The 24,723-nt window shown below is 47.3% G+C and overlaps 1 protein-coding gene across 1 annotated transcript in view; it reads left to right on the forward strand.

Moving 5' to 3' along the window:
- LOC123749233 (uncharacterized) overlaps window positions 1–20,909 on the forward strand; it is a 51,071-nt gene extending 30,162 nt beyond the window's left edge. The window contains exon 2 of the mRNA XM_069314639.1: window positions 20,088–20,909. Within this exon, the coding sequence (XP_069170740.1) occupies window positions 20,088–20,909 (822 nt within the window). The remainder of the gene's footprint in view (window positions 1–20,087) is intronic.
- The last annotated feature ends 3,814 nt before the right edge of the window (window positions 20,910–24,723 follow it).

A 24,723-nucleotide genomic window follows, 5' to 3' on the forward strand; every position in this document is an offset into this window, starting at 1 on the left:
TTATAAGTTGTGTGTGGTCTGTTCTCTCTGATTCCTCATTCCATAACATGGCATTTATTCACATTGAGTTCCATTGGCCACATGGCACTCCAAGCACCTATTTTATCTACATCAATTTGAAGGGCATTACAATACACACAGGAATTTTTTACTATGTCGTAGCTCAGTGGATTAAGGCAGCGTCTGGGATGCTCTCAGACGTAGGTTCGAATCCTCGTCACGGCCCTTGTGGATTTGGGCATTACAATAGTCCAGGTCTCCTATCTTTCCTAGTAGCTTAGCGTCATTAGCAAACATGTTCATATAATTCTGAATTAATTCTGGTAAATTGTTAATGTAGTCGATGAACATTACTGGTGCAAGAACTGAGCCCTGTGGTACTCCGCTAGTGACACTCCTCCTGTCAGATACATTGTCTCTGTTGACCAGACCACACACTAGATGGTGAAGGGACGACGACGTTTCAGCCCGTCCTGGACCATTCTCAAGTCCATTCAATCGACTTGAGAATGGTCCACGACGGACCGAAACGTCGTCGTCCCTTCACCTTCTAGTGTGTGGTCTGGTCAACATACTTTAGCCACGTTATTGTGACTCATCGCCTGTACATTGTCTCTGATTACTGCCATCATCTGTCTGTCAGTTAGAGAATTTTTCATCCATGTCACAAGTCTCCCTGTCACACCTCCAGCATGTTCCAGTTTCCAGAAGAGCCTCTTGTGTGGGTCTGTATCAAAAGCCTTTTTTTTTAGGTTCAGATAGACAGTCAACCCAACCACCTCTGTCCTGTAGAATCTCTGTGGGTCTATCATAAAAAACTTAGATTTGTTACACAGGATCTTCCTGCTCGAAAACCATTCTATCAGCCCGTCATTGTGTCATTATTCTCTAGAAGTCACAGACCTCAGATACAGCCCGGGCATCAGAGCGTCTACACGCGCTCTCTTACACACGCTACAAGCTAGTTCGTGGCCCGTGTAGAAGATAGAAGATATATATATATATATTTATAATAAAACTAAGAAAAAGCAGTGGACGTTTGGTACTCCAATTCCTGCCCACAACCTAATCATTCTACAACAACATCTCCCATTTGGGTTGAACTTTTTTCTATTGTTTTGATTACTACGCTTGTAATTAATACGGGTTTGCAATTAATAGAGGGTCTTCTCGGCTATCATTGTGTAGATTCGAACTATGTTATCATTTGTCCAAACCCACAGAGAGTCTCGGGTTTGCTTCAGGTTAGGTTAGGTTAGGTTCCCATTCATGGTCTTCCCCTTTCTGCTAAGTGAGTAGTTGCCGGAACAACCGTGGACATCTTCAAGAGGAAACTAGATTGTTTTCTCCAAGGAGTGCCGGACCAGCCGGGCTGTGGTGGGTGTGTGGGCCTGCGCTGGGCCGCTCCAAGCAACAGCCTGGTGGACCAAACTCTCACAAGTCAAGCCTGGCCTCGGGCCGGGCTTGGGGAGTAGAAGAATTCCCAGAACCCCATCAAGCAGGTATATGTGGGCCTGCGGGCCGCTCCAAGCAACAGCCTGGTGGACCAAACTCTCACAAGTCAAGCCTGGCCTCGGGCCGGGCTTGGGCAGTAGAAGAACTCCCAGAACCCCACCAAGTAGGTATATGTGGGCCTGCGGGCCGCTCCAAGCAACAGCCTGGTGGACCAAACTCTCACAAGTCAAGCCTGGCCTCGGGCCGGGCTTGGGCAGTAGAAGAACTCCCAGAACCCCATCAAGCAGGTATCAACGTACCGTCCCAGCTTACTATTCCTCCCGTCCAACCACCCCACTACTCTCTCCCTTCCGTCCCACCACCTCACTACTCTCCCTCTCCCTTGAAGACCATCCCAGAAGACGGTAATGCTCCCGTCGTAAATAAATCTTCAGAGGAGAGAGCTCCACATGAATGTATAATTAGGAATGATAAATTCTCATTTCTTATTTTGATGAGGCGGCAGGATGAACGGCGAACGGTCTTGCTCTTAAAGAATGACGTCCTGGGAGACGCAAAAACCTCAGTAATTACGTGTATACCACTCAGCTACTTCTTGCCCCGAGTTTATATCTGTTCCTCCTCATTTCCTAAGATCTTCTTGCTGTTCCTCATTCCGTTCTGTTCCACATGGAGCCGGTCGGCTGAGCGGACAGCACGCTGGACTTGTGATCCTGTGGTCCTGGGTTCGATCCCAGGCGCCGGCGAGAAACATTGGGCAGAGTTTCTTTCACCCTATGCCCCTGTTACCTAGCAGTAAAATAGGTACCTGGGTGTTAGTCAGCTGTCACGGGCTGCTTCCTGGGGGTGGAGGCCTGGTCGAAGACTGGGCCGCGGGAACACTAAAAGCCCCGAAATCATCTCAAGATAACTTCAAGATAACATCTCCAAGGCCTCTATCTATAGTGTATTTTCTTAACCCTGCTCTTCCATCTACCTCTCCTCTTCTATCTACCTCTCCTCTTCCATCTACCTCTCCTGTTCTATCTACTTCTTCCCCTCCCACAGCTCCTCTCTGCCTCCCTATTCTGGCGGTGAGGTAAAAAGGACAGCAAAAACTAGTTTAGATTAGGGAGACAATGACGCGGTAATCTGTTTCACTGATTGTCGGAGGCATTAAGTTGAAGTTGGGGTGTACACTGGCCTGTCTGTGATCACTGGTCAGGCTCCAGCTCCTGGGCTCTGGCTAGTACCTAATAACTAACTAAATCCGGGTTTCTCGCGTGTCAATATATCCATCTAATTCATGTATGGAACTGGTCACAAGTTTATTTAATATCTAGTGCTAATGTGTACATATATATATATATTAGTATATTTTGGTAGCAGTCTTTCCTGTAGACATATATTATTAAATATGACCGAAAAAGTAAGATTAATAATTCTAACACGAATTTTCTCAATCTTTCGTACATTACGCTTCACTGTTGGAGGTAAATCAAAAATCACTTCTCCAAAATTCATTTTTATTTCTAGTCTACTAGAAATAAAAATGAATTTTGGAGAAGTGATTTTTGATTTACCTCCAACAGTGAAGCGTAATGTACGAAAGATTGAGAAAATTCGTGTTAGAATTATTAATCTTACTTTTTCGGTCATATTTAATAATATATATATATATATATATATATATATATATATATATATATATATATATAATAGGGGGTACCACCTCTGGTACATTTGTAGGGTCCCATAGCCTCGGAGAAGGGAATACACAGCATTCAGAGGAAAACTTGCCATTTCACTCTAAATACGTATGATTATTGTTATTATTTATGTTGTACACTTTATTATACACGGTTACATAGTTACGTAGTTAAGTTACATATCTGATTGGTTACAAAAAGTGGACGTTAAGAGGAAATTAAGGGAAGTTTGTTTCCTAGAGGCTGTAGATTTCTTCGAATTCCTCCGACGCCGGGCAGGAACCGAGGATGAAGCGGGCATTCCCCCTCTGGATCGCCACACTGAGGCGCTGGAAGATGTTGTTGTTATAGATTCAGCTACTCAGAACAAGTTCAAAGTTGCACGGGCTATGGTGAGCCCGTAGTGGACTTACCTGGCACAGGAGCGGGGCAAGTAGCACGGGCTATGATGAGCCCGTAGTGGACTTACCTGGCACAGGAGCGGGGCAAGTAGCACGGGCTATGGTGAGCCCGTAGTGGACTTACCTGGCACAGGAGCGGGGCAAGTAGCACGGGCTATGGTGAGCCCGTAGTGGACTTACCTGGCACAGGAGCGGGGCAAGTAGCACGGGCTATGATGAGCCCGTAGTGGACTTACCTGGCACAGGAGCGGGGCAAGTAGCACGGGCTATGGTGAGCCCGTAGTGGACTTACCTGGCACAGGAGCGGGGCGCTGGAAGAGAAAACTTGCCGCTCTAGGGACTCTTGTAACTTCAATGAGCCTGGAATCAGGATCCTTAAGAAACCTTCTTGCGCTCTCTCCCCACGGACTAAGAGTGTCAGATTCTATTGGAACAAAGTTGTATTGGTGATCTATTTGCCTGTTCTTGGTTGACTTGTTTCTTTCTCTGTGTCGCTGCGGCTCCTGCTTGGCCGGCAGAGAGGTTGATGTATGTGGCTGCCAGGGTGGATACGCAAGTGTAATCACACGTCAATTGTCTGCCATTCTTCCCAGGGTGCAGTGTGATTTCATCTGGTCGGCCAGCAAAGCTGACAGAGTTAGGGTTCAATAGATTGCAAGGCTCTCTCTCTGCTGGACACTAGGCACAGGTAAGGCTCCTCTTAATGATGTCATCAACTTCGTCGTGTCGTGTCTGCCAACCGCCTGATTTTCCTCAGTGCAGGTCATGCAATCCATATTCGTCAGCATCTGCCTCACCGCAAATACACCTATGAACAGTGTGGATAGGGGCAGCAAGGCGGAGAGCGACTGCAATACGGAGCTCCTGCGGATCAAGACGTGTGCCTGTCGCAGACATAGTGACTGCCAAAAGGAAGTCCCCTGTATGGGGAGCCTGCACAGCTGTGAGGCATGCACGATCACTCGGGGTTGTTGCTGCGTTGCCTTCCCCCCTCCCCCCCCCCCGTCCTTCTTGTTGAGGGCACAGAGAGAGGTACCAAAAAAAAAAAAAAAGTGTATATCACCAGCCAAGCATGCATGCATTGACGAACCTTGTGAGTTCTACAAGAAGATCTTGTGCAGCATCACCAACTGCAGGATTTAACATTTGCTTGAGGTTTTAATCCTATAAAGGCGCCTGCTGACCCAGGTGGAAAAGCTGCTTTGCAGACCTCAGATACACCAACAGTTAATGGGGTCTGAATTGGTCTCTGCTGGTGGCAGTACAATGTTGTCGACTCGTGGGGCTCTGGGTGGGTGCTTGCTTTGCAGGGCTCGTGCTGTGGCAGAGTTTCTAGCAGCAATTGTCTCGTCACTGGTGAGAACTCGAATAGCCCTTGCGATATTTCCCTCTTCAATTTTCTTATATTATATATAATATTATATATATTTTATATATATAATATATACATCGATTTTGATAGCAGTCTTTCTTGTAGATATGTTATTGAAATATGACGGAGAATCAGATCAATAACGCTGGCACGAATGGTTTTCAAAATTTCTTTACTTAAGAAGAAATCCAAAGTTCCTTTACTTTGGAAAATGAACTCTCTAGAGTTCATATTATTATTATGTCCTGATGATAAGAGATGAATTTCGATGATCCTTGTCAACATCATCAAAAGCAGAATACAAATTAATTAAACTTGATTGATAAAGATTAAGCCACCCAAGAGGTGGCACGGGCATGAATAGCCCGTTAATATATAATTTATTGTTGTGTTAGATTCAGCTACTGGGAACAAAATGTTGCAAGTAGCACGGGCTATGGTGATCCCGGAGTGGACTTACCTGGCACAGGAGCGGGGCAAGTAGCACGGGCTATGGTGATCCCGGAGTGGACTTACCTGGCACAGGAGCGGGGCAAGTAGCACGGGCTATGGTGATCCCGGAGTGGACTTACCTGGCACAGGAGCGGGGCAAGTAGCACGGGCTATGGTGAGCCCGTAGCGGACTTACCTGGCACAGGAGCGGGGCAAGTAGCACGGGCTATGGTGAGCCCGTAGTGGACTTACCTGGCACAGGAGCGGGGCAAGTAGCACGGGCTATGGTGATCCCGGAGTGGACTTACCTGGCACAGGAGCGGGGCAAGTAGCACGGGCTATGGTGATCCCGGAGTGGACTTACCTGGCACAGGAGCGGGGCAAGTAGCACGGGCTATGGTGAGCCCGTAGTGGACTTACCTGGCACAGGAGCGGGGCAAGTAGCACGGGCTATGGTGAGCCCGTAGTGGACTTACCTGGCACAGGAGCGGGGCAAGTAGCACGGGCTATGGTGAGCCCGTAGTGGACTTACCTGGCACAGGTGCGGGGCAAGTAGCACGGGCTATGGTGAGCCCGTAGTGGACTTACCTGGCACAGGAGCGGGGGCAAGTAGCACGGGCTATGGTGAGCCCGTAGTGGACTTACCTGGCACAGGTGCGGGGCAAGTAGCACGGGCTATGGTGATCCCGTAGTGGACTTACCTGGCACAGGAGCGGGGCAAGTAGCACGGGCTATGGTGAGCCCGTAGTGGACTTACCTGGCACAGGTGCGGGGCAAGTAGCACGGGCTATGGTGATCCCGGAGTGGACTTACCTGGCACAGGAGCGGGGCAAGTAGCACGGGCTATGGTGAGCCCGTAGTGGACTTACCTGGCACAGGAGCGGGGCAAGTAGCACGGGCTATGGTGAGCCCGTAGTGGACTTACCTGGCACAGGTGCGGGGCAAGTAGCACGGGCTATGGTGATCCCGTAGTGGACTTACCTGGCACAGGAGCGGGGCAAGTAGCACGGGCTATGGTGATCCCGTAGTGGACTTACCTGGCACAGGTGCGGGGCAAGTAGCACGGGCTATGGTGATCCCGGAGTGGACTTACCTGGCACAGGAGCGGGGCAAGTAGCACGGGCTATGGTGATCCCGGAGTGGACTTACCCGGCACAGGAGCGGGGCAAGTAGCACGGGCTATGGTGAGCCCGTAGTGGACTTACCTGGCACAGGTGCGGGGCAAGTAGCACGGGCTATGGTGAGCCCGTAGTGGACTTACCTGGCACAGGAGCGGGGCAAGTAGCACGGGCTATGGTGAGCCCGGAGTGGACTTACCTGGCACAGGAGCGGGGCAAGTAGCACGGGCTATGGTGAGCCCGTAGTGGACTTACCTGGCACAGGTGCGGGGCAAGTAGCACGGGCTATGGTGATCCCGTAGTGGACTTACCTGGCACAGGAGCGGGGCAAGTAGCACGGGCTATGGTGAGCCCGTAGCGGACTTACCTGGCACAGGAGCGGGGCAAGTAGCACGGGCTATGGTGAGCCCGTAGTGGACTTACCTGGCACAGGAGCGGGGCAAGTAGCACGGGCTATGGTGATCCCGGAGTGGACTTACCTGGCACAGGAGCGGGGCAAGTAGCACGGGCTATGGTGATCCCGGAGTGGACTTACCTGGCACAGGTGCGGGGCAAGTAGCACGGGCTATGGTGATCCCGGAGTGGACTTACCTGGCACAGGAGCGGGGCAAGTAGCACGGGCTATGGTGAGCCCGTAGTGGACTTACCTGGCACAGGAGCGGGGCAAGCAGCACGGGCTATGGTGATCCCGGAGTGGACTTACCTGGCACAGGAGCGGGGCAAGTAGCACGGGCTATGGTGATCCCGGAGTGGACTTACCTGGCACAGGAGCGGGACAAGTAGCACGGGCTATGGTGAGCCCGTAGTGGACTTACCTGGCACAGGTGCGGGGCAAGTAGCACGGGCTATGGTGATCCCGTAGTGGACTTACCTGGCACAGGAGCGGGGCAAGTAGCACGGGCTATGGTGAGCCCGTAGCGGACTTACCTGGCACAGGAGCGGGGCAAGTAGCACGGGCTATGGTGAGCCCGTAGTGGACTTACCTGGCACAGGAGCGGGGCAAGTAGCACGGGCTATGGTGAGCCCGTAACTTACCTGGCACAGGAGCGGGGCAAGTAGCACGGGCTATGGTGAGCCCGTAACTTACCTGGCACAGGAGCGGGGCAAGTAGCACGGGCTATGGTGAGCCCGTAACTTACCTGGCACAGGAACGGGGCAAGTAGCACGAGCTATGGTGAGCCCGTAACTTGCCTGGCACAGGAGCGTGGCTATAACTATAATTACATGGTGAGGCTCCTCAGCATGCACCAATAGGCTTCACTGCAGCTTACCAGGCTCCTGTGTTTCAACGGTGACTTGGGGCAGTTTGCTGGCTGGTCTCTAGGTCTCGAATTGTAAGTTGGTCTCGAAGATGGCAGAGCCTAACCGGGTGTAAGTTAGCTGTTGATAGATGGCTGGGAGTGTTTGATGTATAGTGCTTCGTCTATGTCCAGTCTTGTGTTCATTTTGTCAGGATGTCTCTGTTGGCGATCAGGTTGTGTGTAGAGACCGTATGTTCCTTGATGAGGCTTTACTGTTCGCGCAGTGCCAGGCACCTTGAAAGATATGTTGTCTTGCCCATACACTGAGATCATTGGGGCGGCTAGTTCCCAAGTGGGCATGTGAAGGCATAGACAACATTCGTCTCAAGATGAACAAATCCACAAGGGCCGTGACGAGGATTCGAACCTGCGTCCAGGAGCATCCCAGACACATCTCAAGATGTTTCGTTCGGTGTTGGGAGATTTTTGATGACCAATTTGGCAGTCCTCTTACCCTTATAGTTTTTTATTAATTCAATTGAATTAATAATTTACTAATAGTCTGTACTATAAGAGAGAATGTGTGCCTGTTTTTCGGTCAGTCTAAAGGTGGAGGCCAGACACTCTGGGCTAGCCTCACTAAAATTTGTAGGTGACTAGTCTGAGGTTAAGGACGGACATAGGCCGGTTGGGGTCGTTATAATTTCAAAGGTAACAGAGTGCCAGGGTCACACTCAGACCCTTACCACAATTTTTGGCACTGTTTGCCGGCAACACAGCTAAATATTTAAAAAAAATAATAATTGAAACCATTTTGTAAATAATTGAAACCATTTTTGTAAATAATTGAAACCATTTTTGTAAATAATTGAAACCATTTTTGTGTGCTTGTACATAAAGTTTACATATATGCATATCGAACATGGCTATGCATATGTATACATGCATTTGTGATGAATTTTATACCTGCCCATGTGCATGTGAGGGATTATGCACACATTATTAGTACAGATACATAGGCTTATCCTCACTAATGTCCCCAAGGCGCACATTTCCGCCAGCCCCCCAAATTCTAATATACTAATTGAGAAATGTAGGTCAAAAAATGTATTAAGAATTAAAGCAACACAGTGAGACACTCAAAAGGGTTTGCAACAAGCTCATTGTCTGCATATATTTTGAATATATTGAAAAGCAAGAACAAAGTATTTGGTTATGGTGTTGATTTGAGTAAGCCACAGACATTTTCCTGTCTGTCCAATTTTGATATATTTTAGGTCCTGTCTGCTTTTCTTCGCCTGCTGTCCTCTATCTTGAGGTTATCTTGAGATGATTTCGGGGCTTTTAGTGTCCCCGCGGCCCGGTCCTCGACCAGGCCTCCACCCCCAGGAAGCAGCCCGTGACAGCTGACTAACACCCAGGTACCTATTTTACTGCTAGGTAACAGGGACATAGGGTGAAAGAAACTCTGCCCATTGTTTCTCGCCGGCGCCTGGGATCGTACCCAGGACCACAGGATCACAAGTCCCGCGTGCTGTCTGCTCGGCCGACCGGCTCTCCCCCGGCTCTGTGTGTGTGTCTACTCTGTCTTCCTTTCTTCCTTTAGTCCTTTTTTATGTAGGCCAAACATGTTATTTCAATTGATATCCTATACTGGAAAATTGCTTGCATTCACAACAAAAGTTTGTAAAGTTGTAAAAAAAAGTCTACGTCAGAGGTGGTAAGATAGTCTGCGGGTGTTTGCTGTTTTGTCTGCTTTTGTTTCCTCATTGTTTTCTCCCATGCTTTTGTTATCGTGGCGGCGCCATTTGGCAGATAAACCTTGTCGTCCGGTGCCATTAATCATTTACATATCCAGTTAATTGCCTATCAAGTCTGGACGTAAGATAGCAATCCATTAACACCTAACTCCCTCCCTCCCTCCCTCCCTCCCTCCCTCTCTATCCATGTTTCTAAAGACCTTTCAAATGGAAATATTACGTGCCAGAGGCAAATATTTTGCCTCTCGTAAATTATATATATATATATATATATATATATATATATATATATATATATATATATATATATATATATATATATATATATATATATAAAAACTTCCGTGATGTATTGGAGAAAGGGTGTTCTTTCAGGCGTTCCATGGACAATGTGATGTATATAGGGAATATAGCTATAGGGAATATAGTTATAGGGAATATAGCTATAGGGAATATAGCTATAGGGAATATTGCTATAGGGAATATAGCTAGCCCAGAAGGTATTTCTGAACTCCTCCTACCAGACTAGAATAGCAGCCAGAGGGATGGTTGATTTATTTCAGGTTCATTTGTCAAGCTGTCAGCGATCCACAATGGTGCAAGTATCTATTGGCTTGTGCCTGGGGAGCACCCACCGCCGCGCCATACCATATCTCTGTGCGCCACACCCTACCCTGAGCTCCACACCTCTACCCTGAGCTCCACACCCTACCCTGAGCTCCACACCCTACCCTGAGCTCCACACCTCTACCCTGAGCTCCACACCTCTACCCTGAGCTCCACACCCTACCCTGAGCTCCACACCCTACCCTGAACTCCACACCCTACCCTGAGCTCCACACCCTACCCTGAGCTCCACACCCTACCCTGAGCTCCACACCCTACCCTGAACTCCACACCCTACCCTGAGCTCCACACCTCTACCCTGAGCTCCACACCCTACCCTGAGCTCCACACCCTACCCTGAGCTCCACACCCTACCCTGAGCTCCACACCCTACCCTGAGCTCCACACCCTACCCTGAGCTCCACACCCTACCCTGTGCGCCACACCCTACCCTGAGCTCCACACCTCTACCCTGAGCTCCACACCTCTACCCTGAGCTCCACACCCTACCCTGAGCTCCACACCCTACCCTGAGCTCCACACCTCTACCCTGAGCTCCACACCCTACCCTGAGCTCCACACCCTACCCTGAGCTCCACACCTCTACCCTGAGCTCCACACCCTACCCTGAGCTCCACACCCTACCCTGAGCTCCACACCCTACCCTGAGCTCCACACCCTACCCTGAGCTCCACACCCTACCCTGAGCTCCACACCCTACCCTGAGCTCCACACCCTACCCTGAGCTCCACACCCTACCCTGAGCTCCACACCTCTACCCTGAGCTCCACACCCTATCCTGAGCTCCACACCTCTACCCTGAGCTCCACACCCTACCCTGAGCTCCACACCTCTACCCTGAGCGCCACACCCTATCCTGAGCTCCACACCTCTACCCTGAGCTCCACACCCTACCCTGAGCTCCACACCTCTACCCTGAGCTCCACACCCTACCCTGAGCTCCACACCCTACCCTGAGCTCCACACCCTACCCTGAGCTCCACACCCTACCCTGAGCTCCACACCTCTACCCTGAGCGCCACACCCTACCCTGAGCTCCACACCCTACCCTGAGCTCCACACCCTACCCTGAGCTCCACACCCTACCCTGAGCTCCACACCCTACCCTGAGCTCCACACCCTACCCTGAGCTCCACACCTCTACCCTGAGCTCCACACCCTACCCTGAGCTCCACACCCTACCCTGAGCTCCACACCCTACCCTGAGCTCCACACCCTACCCTGAGCTCCACACCTCTACCCTGAGCGCCACACCCTATCCTGAGCTCCACACCTCTACCCTGAGCTCCACACCCTACCCTGAGCTCCACACCCTACCCTGAGCTCCACACCCTACCCTGAGCTCCACACCCTACCCTGAGCTCCACACCCTACCCTGAGCTCCACACCCTACCCTGAGCTCCACACCTCTACCCTGAGCTCCACACCCTACCCTGAGCTCCACACCCTACCCTGAGCTCCACACCCTACCCTGAGCTCCACACCCTACCCTGAGCTCCACACCCTACCCTGAGCTCCACACCCTACCCTGAGCTCCACACCCTATCCTGAGCTCCACACCCTACCCTGAGCTCCACACCCTACCCTGAGCTCCACACCCTACCCTGAGCTCCACACCCTACCCTGAGCTCCACACCCTACCCTGAGCTCCACACCCTACCCTGAGCTCCACACCCTACCCTGAGCTCCACACCCTACCCTGAGCTCCACACCTCTACCCTGAGCTCCACACCTCTACCCTGAGCTCCACACCCTACCCTGAGCCCCACACCCTACCCTGATCTCCACACCCTACGCTGAGCGCCACACCTCTACCCTGAGCTCCACACCCTACCCTGAGCTCCACACCCTACCCTGAGCTCCACACCCTACCCTGAGCTCCACACCCTACCCTGAGCGCCACACCCTACCCTGAGCTCCACACCCTACCCTGAGCTCCACACCCTACCCTGAGCTCCACACCTCTACCCTGAGCTCCACACTCTACCCTGAGCTCCACACCCTACCCTGAGCTCCACACCTTACCCTGAGCTCCACACCCTACCCTGAGCGCCACACCCTACCCTGAGCTCCACACCCTACCCTGAGCTCCACACCCTACCCTGAGCTCCACACCCTACCCTGAGCTCCACACCCTACCCTGAGCTCCACACCCTACCCTGAGCTCCACACCTCTACCCTGAGCTCCACACCCTACCCTGAGCTCCACACCCTACCCTGAGCTCCACACCTCTACCCTGAGCTCCACACCCTACCCTGAGCTCCACACCCTACCCTGAGCTCCACACCTTCCCTCCAGCAGCGCCAGACACCCTTATGTGTTGACGAACTTGAAAAGTACAAGGAAAAAGGATTTTCCCCTTTTTTGTTTAGTGTGCTTCAAGAAGTACTAGTGTCGTTTTTAGTTTTATAATAGTTTATTTCTTGCTTTAATGGGTTTATTGACTTTTTAATGGGTGTTAATGGTGTTTGCGTTAGTCAGTTGTTATGGTGAATTGTGCTGCATTTGTCATTGATGTAGTGTCTTCTGTTACTTATACTTTGTCCTGTCACTTATACTCTGTCCTCACACTGATACTGTGTCCTCTCACTGATACTGTGTCCTCTCACTGATACTCTGTCCTCACACTGATACTGTGTCCTCTCACTAATGGTCGGTAATTTTAACTCTGCTCTCATATTAACTATTCTCGTGGACTTTGGAGCCCCAAGGATGAGACGCATAGCTTCATTTTGCAAGGTTTCAAGAGATTTCAGCTCTTTGTCAGTATACAGTGTGAGATGTAGAGCATTGTAGTCAATCACAGAGCGTATAAATGATACATAAAACATTCTAGCAAGTCTCACGTTAAGCCCATGATTGACACCAACAAGGACCCGCAAGGGCTTTAATCTCTCCCAAAGTCTCCTCTTGAGAGAAGAAAGGTACCCAGGGTCGTTAATGGGGACACCAAGGTATCTGTATATGATAATTGGGTGGTGGAATACCACATGGAATGAGGGCACGAGTTTTCTGTACAGAGATAAGGAGGCCACATTCCTCAACTCTAGTAGCAAAAGCGTCGAGCAGAACTTGCATTCTAGGCTCGGAGGCAGCCTGTATACATATATCATCAGCATAACAAATGACAGTGTCTTCATTATTAGTTGGAAGATCTTTAATAAGTTTATGCATCAGAACGTTCAACAACAAGGGGCTGAGGACCCCTCCTTGTGGAGTTCCCAGTTCAAAGTGTTTGCTCTCTGTGCTTTTAACACCATTAAACAAAACATATGCTGTTCGATTAGACAAATAGGCCTTTATCCATTTCAGTAATTTTCCTTGTATTCCCAGCTCGGCAAGCTGTTCCAGTATGATTTCTCTGTTTGCTGTATCAAAAGCTGCTGCTAGGTCGATGAAGACTGTTTGAGGGGAAGCTTCAATATGTGCGAAGTACTCAGCAAAACAGTGTTGTGTACTGAGCCCAGGCATAAATCCAAACAGTTGAGGTGACAGGTGCCCCTGTATACGATACATGAGTCGGTTAAGAACAATACGTTCAAGCACTTTGCAAACACACGATGTTAGAGATATGGGTCTATAATTATCTGAGTGCGGTTTGGGGATGGGAACAGTGACACTCTTTGTCCAAGCATCAGGTAATACTCCTTCACTTAAATTAATTCTGTATAACACAAAGTGGATTACCTGGTACGTGTGAGACTAATCTCAGTAAGCTGTATGTAATACCGTCCTCTCCAGGAGCAGTTGATTTGTCCATCTCTAATGCATGATTTAATTCCCATTCAGTTACATCATTAAGGCCTGACACGTCGATAGCTGTACAGGCAAGATTGATGGTTCGTTGTCTGTTAGGGCGTGTGTCATCAAGTTTGTGCTGTATGTTAATTGAGATTGAGTTAAAACTTGATTTAAGCGCTCATTGAACAACGACAATACTTGTTCTAGTGGGCTGTGGTGCAGTGGTTTGGTTGGGCTAATTCTAGTTTTTTTTTAATCTTTTCTCAGCCTTCAATAAGTGACTTTTTGCTCTGTTTATACTTTGTAGAAACTGTTCCCAATTACGAACAGAAATCACAATAGCGTGATGCTTGAAATGAACAAATGGTACTCGGATGATCTCGGACGTAAGTTCGAATCCTCGTCACGGCTCTTGTGGATTTCTTCTCTTCCCAATGTTTATTTCCAATTACATTGTTCTTGCGTCTCTCATCTCTATTTGCGGCAAGAAATGTATATGAATCATCCTGTGATTTGGTTCATTTGTATGAATCGCACTTCTACGAGAAGTGAGATCTTCTATCTCCTATGCCCCTGTTACCTAGCAGTAAAATAGGTACCTGGGAGTTAGTCAGCTGTCACGGGCTGCTTCCTGGGGGTGGAGGCCTGGTCGAGGACCGGGCCGCGGGGACACTAAAGCCCCGAAATCATCTCAAGATAACCTCAAGAAGATCTCCAAGCTGTTTTACCTGTTCATGTTCTTCAACAAATACAGGGTTCAAGAACCCATTTGGGTGGTGGTAGGTGGTGTTCACCTCTGCTAGGCTTATAGACTCGTTCCCCAACACACCCATGTTTCATAACAGCTTGTAACTGTATCAACTATTTAATGCAGCCCGTCCTCCAAAAATGGGGTGGTAAATGTAAGAAGACAAATAAGTCAATGCTAGTTACATCACTATTTACATCCTGGTCGAGGACCGGGCCGCGAGGACGTTGAGCCCCGAAATCATCGCAAGGTAACTAGGTCGCTAAAAGTGGTTATGCAAACCATGTATAAAATTCATTTTCCGTATGAATATCTTTACCCTATCGTAGCTCAGTCGATTAAGGCAGCGTCTGGGATGCTCCCGGACGCAGGTTCGAATCCTTATCACGGCTCCAGTGGATTTTCTGAATCATGATAATAATTGATCATTTTTTTCAGGTGTCAGGAACAGTGGGTAAAAATAATTAATAAGTGTTATTTTACACGTTCATTTAGGTGGATTATTTTATTCCCTTCGCTGTGTCTGGGATGCTCCCGGACGCAGGTTCGAATCCTCGTCACGGCCCTTGTGGATTTGTTCATTTGATGCATCACGTTAGTGTGATCTCTGTGTGTGATTCCGTCTCTGATGTCTATTAAACACATCACACTGTACCTCATAGGAAGTAGAAATTGCATAGTGATCACTAACCAAGGGCCAGATTCACGCAAGCACTTACGAACCTGGGGCCAGATTCACGAAGCAGTTACGCAAGCACTTACGAACCTGTCCATCTTTTCTCAATCTTTGGCGGCTTTGTTTACAATTATTAAACAGTTAATGAGCTCCGAAGCACCAGGAGGCTGTTTATAACAATAACAACAGTTGATTGGCAAGTTTTCATGCTTGTAAACTGTTTAATAAATGTAACTGAAGCCGTCATAGATTGAGGAAAGATGTTCACGTTCGTAGGTGCTTGCGTAACTGCTTCGTGAATCTGGCCCCAGGTTCGTAAGTGCTTGCGTAGCTGCTTCGTGAATCTGGCCCCAAGTGATTTGCCAACGAACATTGCATATTCCACAAAGTTTCTACCCATTACAAAACCTAGGTCTGCCTCCCAATAAATGAGTTTGGGTATCCGTAATTAATCACAGTTAATCCGTTATCATAAACATATTAGATAAATTTGCATCCATTATCGCTGTTAGTAATGTCTCCCAGCGTAATATGTCTAGCATTAAAATCTCCCATGTATATTGTCCCATGATTGTCTAGATCCGGGAGTTTTTTTTAGTTTAGTTCATTTATTATGCACCCCATACCCATCCCGTAGGCGGTAGTGGAAAGGGTTACAGAGGCACATAATGGGCTCAGGGACTGAACCCCACAATTCATTTAGCTAAGCAGCTAACTAGCTAACTAGATCCGGGAACGATGCTACATTGAGTTTCTGGCTTGTGGCATATACTTTGAGGAATGAGAAGTGACCAACTGCAGTCTGTACATGAAAGTGATGGTACTGTGTGTGTACATTGTGTGATGTGCTCACAAGAATGTGCAGTAAATCACTTCTGACGTACGTTAATAAGCCTGTGGCGTTACTTTTAGTATAAGATGCATACCCTCTGATCTTTGACGGGGTTTTGTTTATCATGTTGGAGGTGTAGGGCTCCTGTATAGCAATTATATCTTATGTTGTTACTGGTAACATGTGCAATTAGGTCATTCAGTCTTTTGTTGATGCTACGAATGTTCCAATTGAGACACCAAATGGTTCTTGTGTCAACAGCAGCCATTATAGTGGTGTTGTTCCTCCCTGGGACTGGTGGTCCCATTGTGGTCCTTGTCCCACTTATACAATGTGTTAATAAGTGACTATACGACATAAATAGCTGCACCAACCTGGGGCCAGATTCACGAAGTATTTACGCAAGCACTTACGAACCTGGGACCAGATTCACGAAGTATTTACGCAAGCACTTACGAACCTGGGGCCAGATTCACGAAGTATTTACGCAAGCACCTACGAACCTGGGACCAGATTCACGAAGTATTTACGCAAGCACTTACGAACCTGGGGCCAGATTCACGAAGTATTTACGCAAGCACTTACGAACCTGGGACCAGATTCACGAAGTATTTACGCAAGCACTTACGGACCTGGGGCCAGATTCACGAAGCAGTTACGCAAGCACTTACGTACGTGTACATCTTTCCTCAATCATTGACGGCTTTGGTTACATTTATTAAACAGTTTACAAGCATGAAAACTTGCCAATCAACTGTTGTTATTGTTATAAACAGCCTCCTGGTGCTTCCGAGCTCATTAACTGTTTAATAATTGTAAACAAAGCCGCCAAAGATTGAGGGAAGATGTACATGTTCGTAAGTACTTGCGTAACTGCTTCGTGAATCTGGCCCCAGGTTCGTAAGTCCTTGCGTAACTGCTTCGTGAATCTGGCCCCAGGTTCGTTAGTCCTTGCGTAACTGCTCCGTGAATCTGGCCCCAGGTTCGTAAGTGCTTGCGCAACTGCTTCGTGAATCTGCCCCCAGGTTCGTAACAGCTTCGTGAATCTGGCTCCTGGTTTCTGGTCTCGTGAGAGATGAATAGTGATGTTATCAGTCTCTTGATCACTGTGGAACTCGCGATGGTCCGTTATCTTGAGGTTATCTTGAGATGATTTCGGGCTTTTTAGTGTCCCCGCGGCCCGGTCCTCGACCAGGCCTCCACCCCCAGGAAGCAGCCCGTGACAGCTGACTAACACCCAGGTACCTATTTTACTGCTAGGTAACAGGGGGCATAGGGTGAAAGAAACTCTGCCCATTGTTTCTCCCCGGTGCCTGGGATCGAACCCAGGACCACAGGATCACAAGTCCAGCGTGCTGTCCGCTCGGCCGACCGGCTCCCTTGAGCGAATGTCGAGTACAATTATTATTGACAGACAATTGTATTTTCATTATGGAGGTCGACTTGAATTTGTTCGTTGTCAGTTTCAATATTTATCCTGGTGAGCCGATTTAATTTTCCAGTTACTAATTGTGTTTCACAGTCACTGCTGTCGTCAGGGATTTGACTGACAAGGGCGTCGACACAGTCTCTGTCACTACTAGCTACGGCTGTGTGACGCAGCTGTCTGACACACACACACACACACACACACACACATATATATATATATATATATATATATATATATATATATATATATATATATATATATATATATATATATATATATATATATATATATATATATATATATATATATATATGTTTCATTGAATATGACCGCATATTCTGTATTTATTATTTTCTGGTTTAGGGCTTCTATCCCTCTAACTATTTTCTTAGCATCAGGGCTTAATTGAAATTAAGCCCTGATGCTAAGAAAATAGTTAGAGGGATAGAAGCCCTAAACCAGAAAATAATAAATACAGAATATGCGGTCATATTCAATGAAACATGTTTGAAAGAAAACCTGCTGCCAGTATACACCAATATATATATATATATATATATATATATATATATATATATATATATATATATATATATATATATATATATATATATATATATATATATATATATATATAGTCGCAATGGCTTGGCACTTTCTCCTTGATAGTTCCCTTCTCTTCCTAGAGTATATATATATATATATATATATATATATATATATATATATATATATATATATATATATATATATATATATATATATACCTCCGGACCTCTGAAGGAACTGAGACAAAGTCTGTCTCTGTTTCTCTCTCTCTGTTTCTCTCTCTCTGTTTCTCTCTGTCTCTCTCTCTCTGTCTCTCTCTCTCTGTCTCTCTCTCTCTGTCTCTCTCTCTCTGTCTCTCTCTCTCTGTCTCTCTCTCTCTCTCTCTCTCTCTCTCTCTCTCTCTCTCTCTCTCTCTCTCTCTCTCTCTCTCTCTCTCTCTCTCTCTCTCTCTCTCTCTCTCTCTCTCTCTCTCTCTCTCTCTCTCTCTCTCTCTCTCTCTCTCTCTCTCTCTCTCTCTCTCTCTCTCTCTCTCTCTCTCTCTCTGTCTCTCTCTCTCTCTCTCTCTCTCTCTCTCTCTCTGACAATTTTTATTAATATTGTGAAGTGAACATGAGGTTTATTCCTTCCAGGACGATCTTGTAAAGTCGTCCTGTCAAGGTAAAACAAGGAGCTTTCTCTGCTAATGGGAGTTCTTCCTGGACTTAAACACTTCTTCTCTCCTTCTAAGAGCTCTAAGACTCCTCCATCCTCTGTGTTTCAGTGTCTGGAGAAGCTCTTACTATGGAGGACTTTTCTTTAGCTGTTCTCGCGTGTAATGGCAAACATGGTTTGGTTTCTGTGTGTATTTTCACAATATTTTTCGTATCTCATTGTGTGTGGGGGGGGGGGGGGGCTTTAGCTCTTTGGTTTCGCCTCTCTGTATCCCAAAGAAACTTGATCTTGGCATTTGGGGCGTGTTCTAGCACAGGCCTCACACCCCAGAGCTCCTCAGATGCTTAGATAAATTGGATAAGTTTAGATTTAGGAAAGACTTGGGTAAATACTGGTTCAGTAACAGGGTTGTTGATACTGGTGTACTGGTTCCTTTGCTATTGGGCTCTCTCATATCTATATTGAAATTGTTTGAAGTCTTCCTTTACCGGGAGTCTTCTCGGGAGCCGGTCGGCCGAGCGGACAGCACGCTGGACTTGTGATCCTGTGGTAATGGGTTCGATCCCAGGCGCCGGCGAGAAACAATGGGCAGAGTTTCTTTCACCCTATACCCCTGTTACCTAGCAGTAAAATAGGTACCTGGGTGTTAGTCAGCTGTCACGGGCTGCTTCCTGGGGGTGGAGGCCTGGTCGAGGACCGGGCCGCGGGGACACTGAAAGCCCCGAAATCATCTCAAGATAACCTCAAGATATACCACTTAGTTCTTGTGTATTCCACTTGTTCACTTCTCTGACACAAAAGCAGTTCTTTCTAATGACTCTGTGGTTCATTAGGGTACTCAGTTGACACCTGTGTCTCCTTGTGCTTGTACCACGCGTTCTAATTAGTCTCCTTTTCTACCTTTCTCAATTTCTCCTGAGAATTTCTTACGTGGTGATCATGTCCTCCCTAACTCTCTTATCTATTAATGATAAAATGTGTAATTCCTGCAGCCTTTCTTTGTAACATGTACCTTTCAGTTCTGGGACCTGTCCGGTAGCATACCTTTGAAGTTTCTTCAACTTCGCCTTGTGTTTGACTAGATATGAACTGCACACTTGAGCTGCATATTTCAGGACTGGTCTGACGGTTGTTGTATACAAGGTCCTAAATGATTCCTTGTTTCCGAAGGGAGTTCTTACAGCGGATTCCATCTACCATTTAGTGTCTTGTATCCAGCTTCATGTTCCTATAACTTGTTTCACTACCTTGCACTTACGTTTAACTCTAATAGCCATTTGATCGATAATTTTTCTCGATTTGCCCTAGTTATCTTGTCCTCTGTTATATCTTATTCTAACTCTAATTTTTTTTTTTTGCGTAGACAGTAAACATTGTGAGGAATGAGTCTTATTTCCACCGGAAGATCACTTACGTACGCTTCTACGTACGCTTTTACGTACGCTTCTACGTATGCTTTTCCGTACGCTTCTACGTACGCTTCTACGTACGCTTCTACGCACGCTTCTACGCACGCTTCTACGCACGCTTCTACGCACGCTTCTACGCACGCTTCTACGTACGCTTCTACGTACGCTTCTACGTACGCTTCTACATACGCTTCTACGCACGCTTCTACGTACGCTTCTACGTACGCTTCTACGCACGCTTCTACGCACGCTTCTACGCACGCTTCTACGCACGCTTCTACGCACGCTTCTACGTACGCTTCTACGTACGCTTCTACGTACGCTTCAACGTATGCTTTTCCGTACGCTTCTACGTACGCTTCTACGTACGCTTCTACGCACGCTTCTACGCACGCTTCTACGCACGCTTCTACGCACGCTTCTATGCACGCTTCTACGTACGCTTCTACGTACGCTTCTACGTACGCTTCTACGTACGCTTCTACGCACGCTTCTACGTACGCTTCTACGCACGCTTCTACGCACGCTTCTACGTACGCTTCTACGTACGCTTCTACGTACGCTTCTACGTACGCTTCTACGTACGCTTTTACGTACGCTTCTACGTACGCTTCTACGCACGCTTCTACGTACGCTTCTACGTACGCTTCTACATACGCTTCTACCTACGCTTCTACTTACGCTTCTACGTACGCTTTTCCGTACGCTTTTTTGAGCGTATAACCGCAGCTTGTGTCATGTATCATCATCCGTGCCTGGTGAGGACAGCTTGGTGAGATGTGTGGGACGTGGGGCGACACTTGGAGTAAATCCTTCATGAGTTATACCGGAGAGATGCCCGACAAGAGACTGAAATATGGCAAGCTGAAGGAGCACTCTTGCCAAGTGGTCTATATAGCCTTATATGTGATATATTTCATGTTTTATAGCTAAGTTTCTGTTATGTAAAGATGGGGAACAAGGTCTTGGGGAGTTCTTGAGTAAGAAGGAATTTTTTGAGGTTATTGTTTAGAGAGATCGTGTGTGTGTGTGTGAGGGTGTGTGTGTGTGTGTGTGTGTGTGTGTGTGTGTGTGTGTGTGTGTGTGTGTGTGTGTATGTGTGTGTGTGTGTGTGTGTGTGTGAGGGTGTGTGTGTGTGTGTGTGTGTGTGTGTGTGTGTGTGTGTGTGTGTGTACTCACCTATTTGTGTTTGCGGGGGTTGAGCTTTGGCTCTTTGGTCCCGCCTCTCAACCGTCAATCAACAGGTATACAGGTTCCTGAGCCTACTGGGCTCTATCATATCTACACTTGAAACTGTGTATGGAGTCAGCCTCCACCACATTACTGCTTAATACATTCCATCCGTTAACTACTCTGACACTGAAAAAGTTCCTTCTAACGTCCCTGTGGCTCATGTGGGTACTAAGTTTCCACCTGTGTCCCCTTGTTCGCGTCCCACCAGTGTTGAATAGTTTATCCTTGTCTACCCGGTCGATTCCCCGGAGGATTTTGTAGGTAGTGATCATGTGTGTGTGTGTGTAAAGCTAGAATTTATTCATTTTATTTGGCTTACTGTCAACAATGTTATGCAATCTATTAATACAATATCGTAGCAGTGTATGTCTATTTTTATAAATACAATTTATTCATCTATTCGTAAGGAGACAAAATTTGTATTCTCCCTATTATATTATTTTTGCCCAATACAGAATCAATTATGTATTCTTAAACTGGGGCCAAATTCACGAAAGCAGTTACGCAAGCACTTACGAACCTGGGGCCGGATTCACGAAGCAGTTACGCAAGCACTTACGAACGTGTACATCTTTCCTCAATCTTTGACAGCTTTGGTTACATTTATTAAACAGTTTACAAGCACGAAAACTTGCCAATCAACTGTTGTTATTGTTATAAACAGCCTCCTGGTGCTTCCGAGCTCATTAACTGTTTAATAATTGTAAACAAAGCCGCCAAAGATTGAGAAAAGATGGACAGGTTCGTAAGTGCTTGCGTAACTGCTTCGTGAATCTGGTCCCTGGAATTTATTTGAAGATTTTCATTCCAAGATAAAATTGTTGCAACTGTGCTTTTATTTTTTACTGAAATAGGAATTTTGAATGTGTGTGTAGTGACTTAGTCTTTAAATAACATTTCATCATAGAAGCTTTCCTGACATACACATAGTTACATGTTGTTGTTGTTTTTGATTCAGCTACTGGGAACCAAAAGTTTCAAAGTAGCACGGGCTATGGTGATCCCGTAGTGGACTTACCTGGCACAGGAGCGGCGCTGTAACTGGTGTAGTTACATAGTACTGTACATTTATATATATATATATATATATATATATATATATATATATATATATATATATATATATATATATATATATAGCACGGGTTGGAGAGGGGGCTACTGGGGGGGTATGTATTACCAGATGTCACTTAAACCTACTTAAACTCACTTAAATGCCCTTTACACTTGAGTGCACAACGACCCGATCTGTCACAGCTGAAGCACTTGAGCACGTGATCCATGTGAATGACTTCCATCAACTCCAGGCCCACTTGCCTGACGTCTATAGTTCGATCCCTCGCAAGTACCCCCAGCAGGCTGCTGGTTGTGCGTTCCCCCCCTCCTTCGGCTGTCCCCTGGCACCAGCTTATACATGTCGGCTTGTTTGGCCATTAGACGTGTTCGAAAGATTCCTTTGTTTACCTTTTGAGACAAGGAGGGAGAGACGACCCTATACACACTACCAAGAAATGTTTGAAGAATCATCAATTCGCAGAACACCGCCATATGTTCCCTGTAGCAGCGTCTATAAGCTCATAGTAACGATTGAATCACCTTGCTAACCACTGCTGATCGCTGGCCAATCAGCGATCGAGTATTCTGCCAGACGTCGTAACCATATTGGGTCGCAATTGGCTCATCCAACCTGACATATAGGTCATGACGCCACAGCTAAGTCACCAATCCAGAGTTGATCGAAGAGGATGACCCTGATCCACTAATCTATTGCGGTTTGCCTGGGGTAGAATACTCCCTCCAGCACCCTAACATTAGCTTCTAACAATGGAAATGCTCTAATTACCCCCATCTTCTTAATGACTAGCCACGTAACGACCCTCGTAGCATCTTTATGCTGCCTCTTAAGACATAACAAATAAGGAAGGTTTTAGTCCAGTATTAAGAGAGAGAGATCTCTCGAGCTCTTTGAGTGCACGTGGTCTTTGAGTGCACGTGGTCTTTGAGTGCACGTGGTCTTTGAGTGCACGTGGTCTTTGAGTGCACGGGGGGGGGGGTAGATTTCTCGACTTGAGTGCACGTACTCTGTGAGAGACCATTCATTCATAAGATACATGCAAGTAGATGATGGGATGTAGATGATGTGCATGCAAGTAGACACGCAGGTAGATGATGTGCATGCAAGTATACACGCAGGTAGATGAGGTAGATATGCAAGTAGATAGGTAGATAAGGTCAGTAACGTGCCAAGGTTGTAAAGTTAAGGCGAACGAGCACAGATATCAAATCATTATTTCGTGTTCAAAATCAAAACATCTATTTATCTATTGCTTATCTCAATAGCCAACTATCTATCAACAGAGAGCAAAGGTAAACCCAGACAATCTATCCTCGCCTATTCTAGAACGAATGCCGGACTTGTACTCACCTAGTTGTGCTTGCCGAAGGGGGTTGAGCTTTGGCTCTTTGGTCCCGCCTCACAATTTAATCCCGCCTCCTTCCTGCAGTTATGCGTTTCAGTCGACCAAACGAGCAGTCAGCAACTGCCCTAGTTATTGGTAAGATCAGGAGACATCTTACCAATAATAAGATTGGTACCTGTAAGATTGGTACCACATTTTACCTGTAAGATCAGGTACAGTGTGGATAACTAAGAAAAGCATTACTAAGTTCATCTGGTAACATAATCTGGTATTGGATAAGGTACAGATAAGTAGAGAAGTAGTTGAGGTTCATACAGATAGATTGGGAGGTAGATGAGGGGTAGATATAAATAGAGGTAGATGGACTAGATATAATCTACCTTGCCAACAACTATTAAACCCTTGCTGAAAGGTCAGGAGAGTTATGAAGCTACTCAACTCTTTTCAGCTGGTGTTGAAGTGAGGTTTCTGCCCCCACACCTGTCGCCCCAGGTGTGTGGCTCCTGCCCCTACACCTGTAGCTTCAGGTGTGTGGCTCCTGCCCCTACACCTGTAGCTCCAGGTGTGTGGCTCCTGCCCCTACACCTGTAGCTCCAGGTGTGTGGCTCCTGCCCCCACACCTGTAGCTCCAGGTGTGTGGCTCCTGCCCCTACACCTGTAGCCCTAGGTGTGTGGCTCCTGCCCCTACACCTGTAGCCCCAGGTGTGTGGCTCCTGCCCCTACACCTGTAGCTCCAGGTGTGTGGCTCCTGCCCCTACACCTGTAGCCCTAGGTGTGTGGCTCCTGCCCCTACACCTGTAGCCCTAGGTGTGTGGCTCCTGCCCCTACACCTGTAGCCCTAGGTGTGTGGCTCCTGCCCCTACACCTGAGCCCTAGGTGTGTGGCTCCTGCCCCTACACCTGTAGCCCTAGGTGTGTGGCTCCTGCCCCTACACCTG

The sequence above is a fragment of the Procambarus clarkii genome, chromosome 79 (assembly GCF_040958095.1).
Source record: "Procambarus clarkii isolate CNS0578487 chromosome 79, FALCON_Pclarkii_2.0, whole genome shotgun sequence".
NCBI classification, from domain to species: Eukaryota; Metazoa; Arthropoda; class Malacostraca; order Decapoda; family Cambaridae; genus Procambarus; species Procambarus clarkii.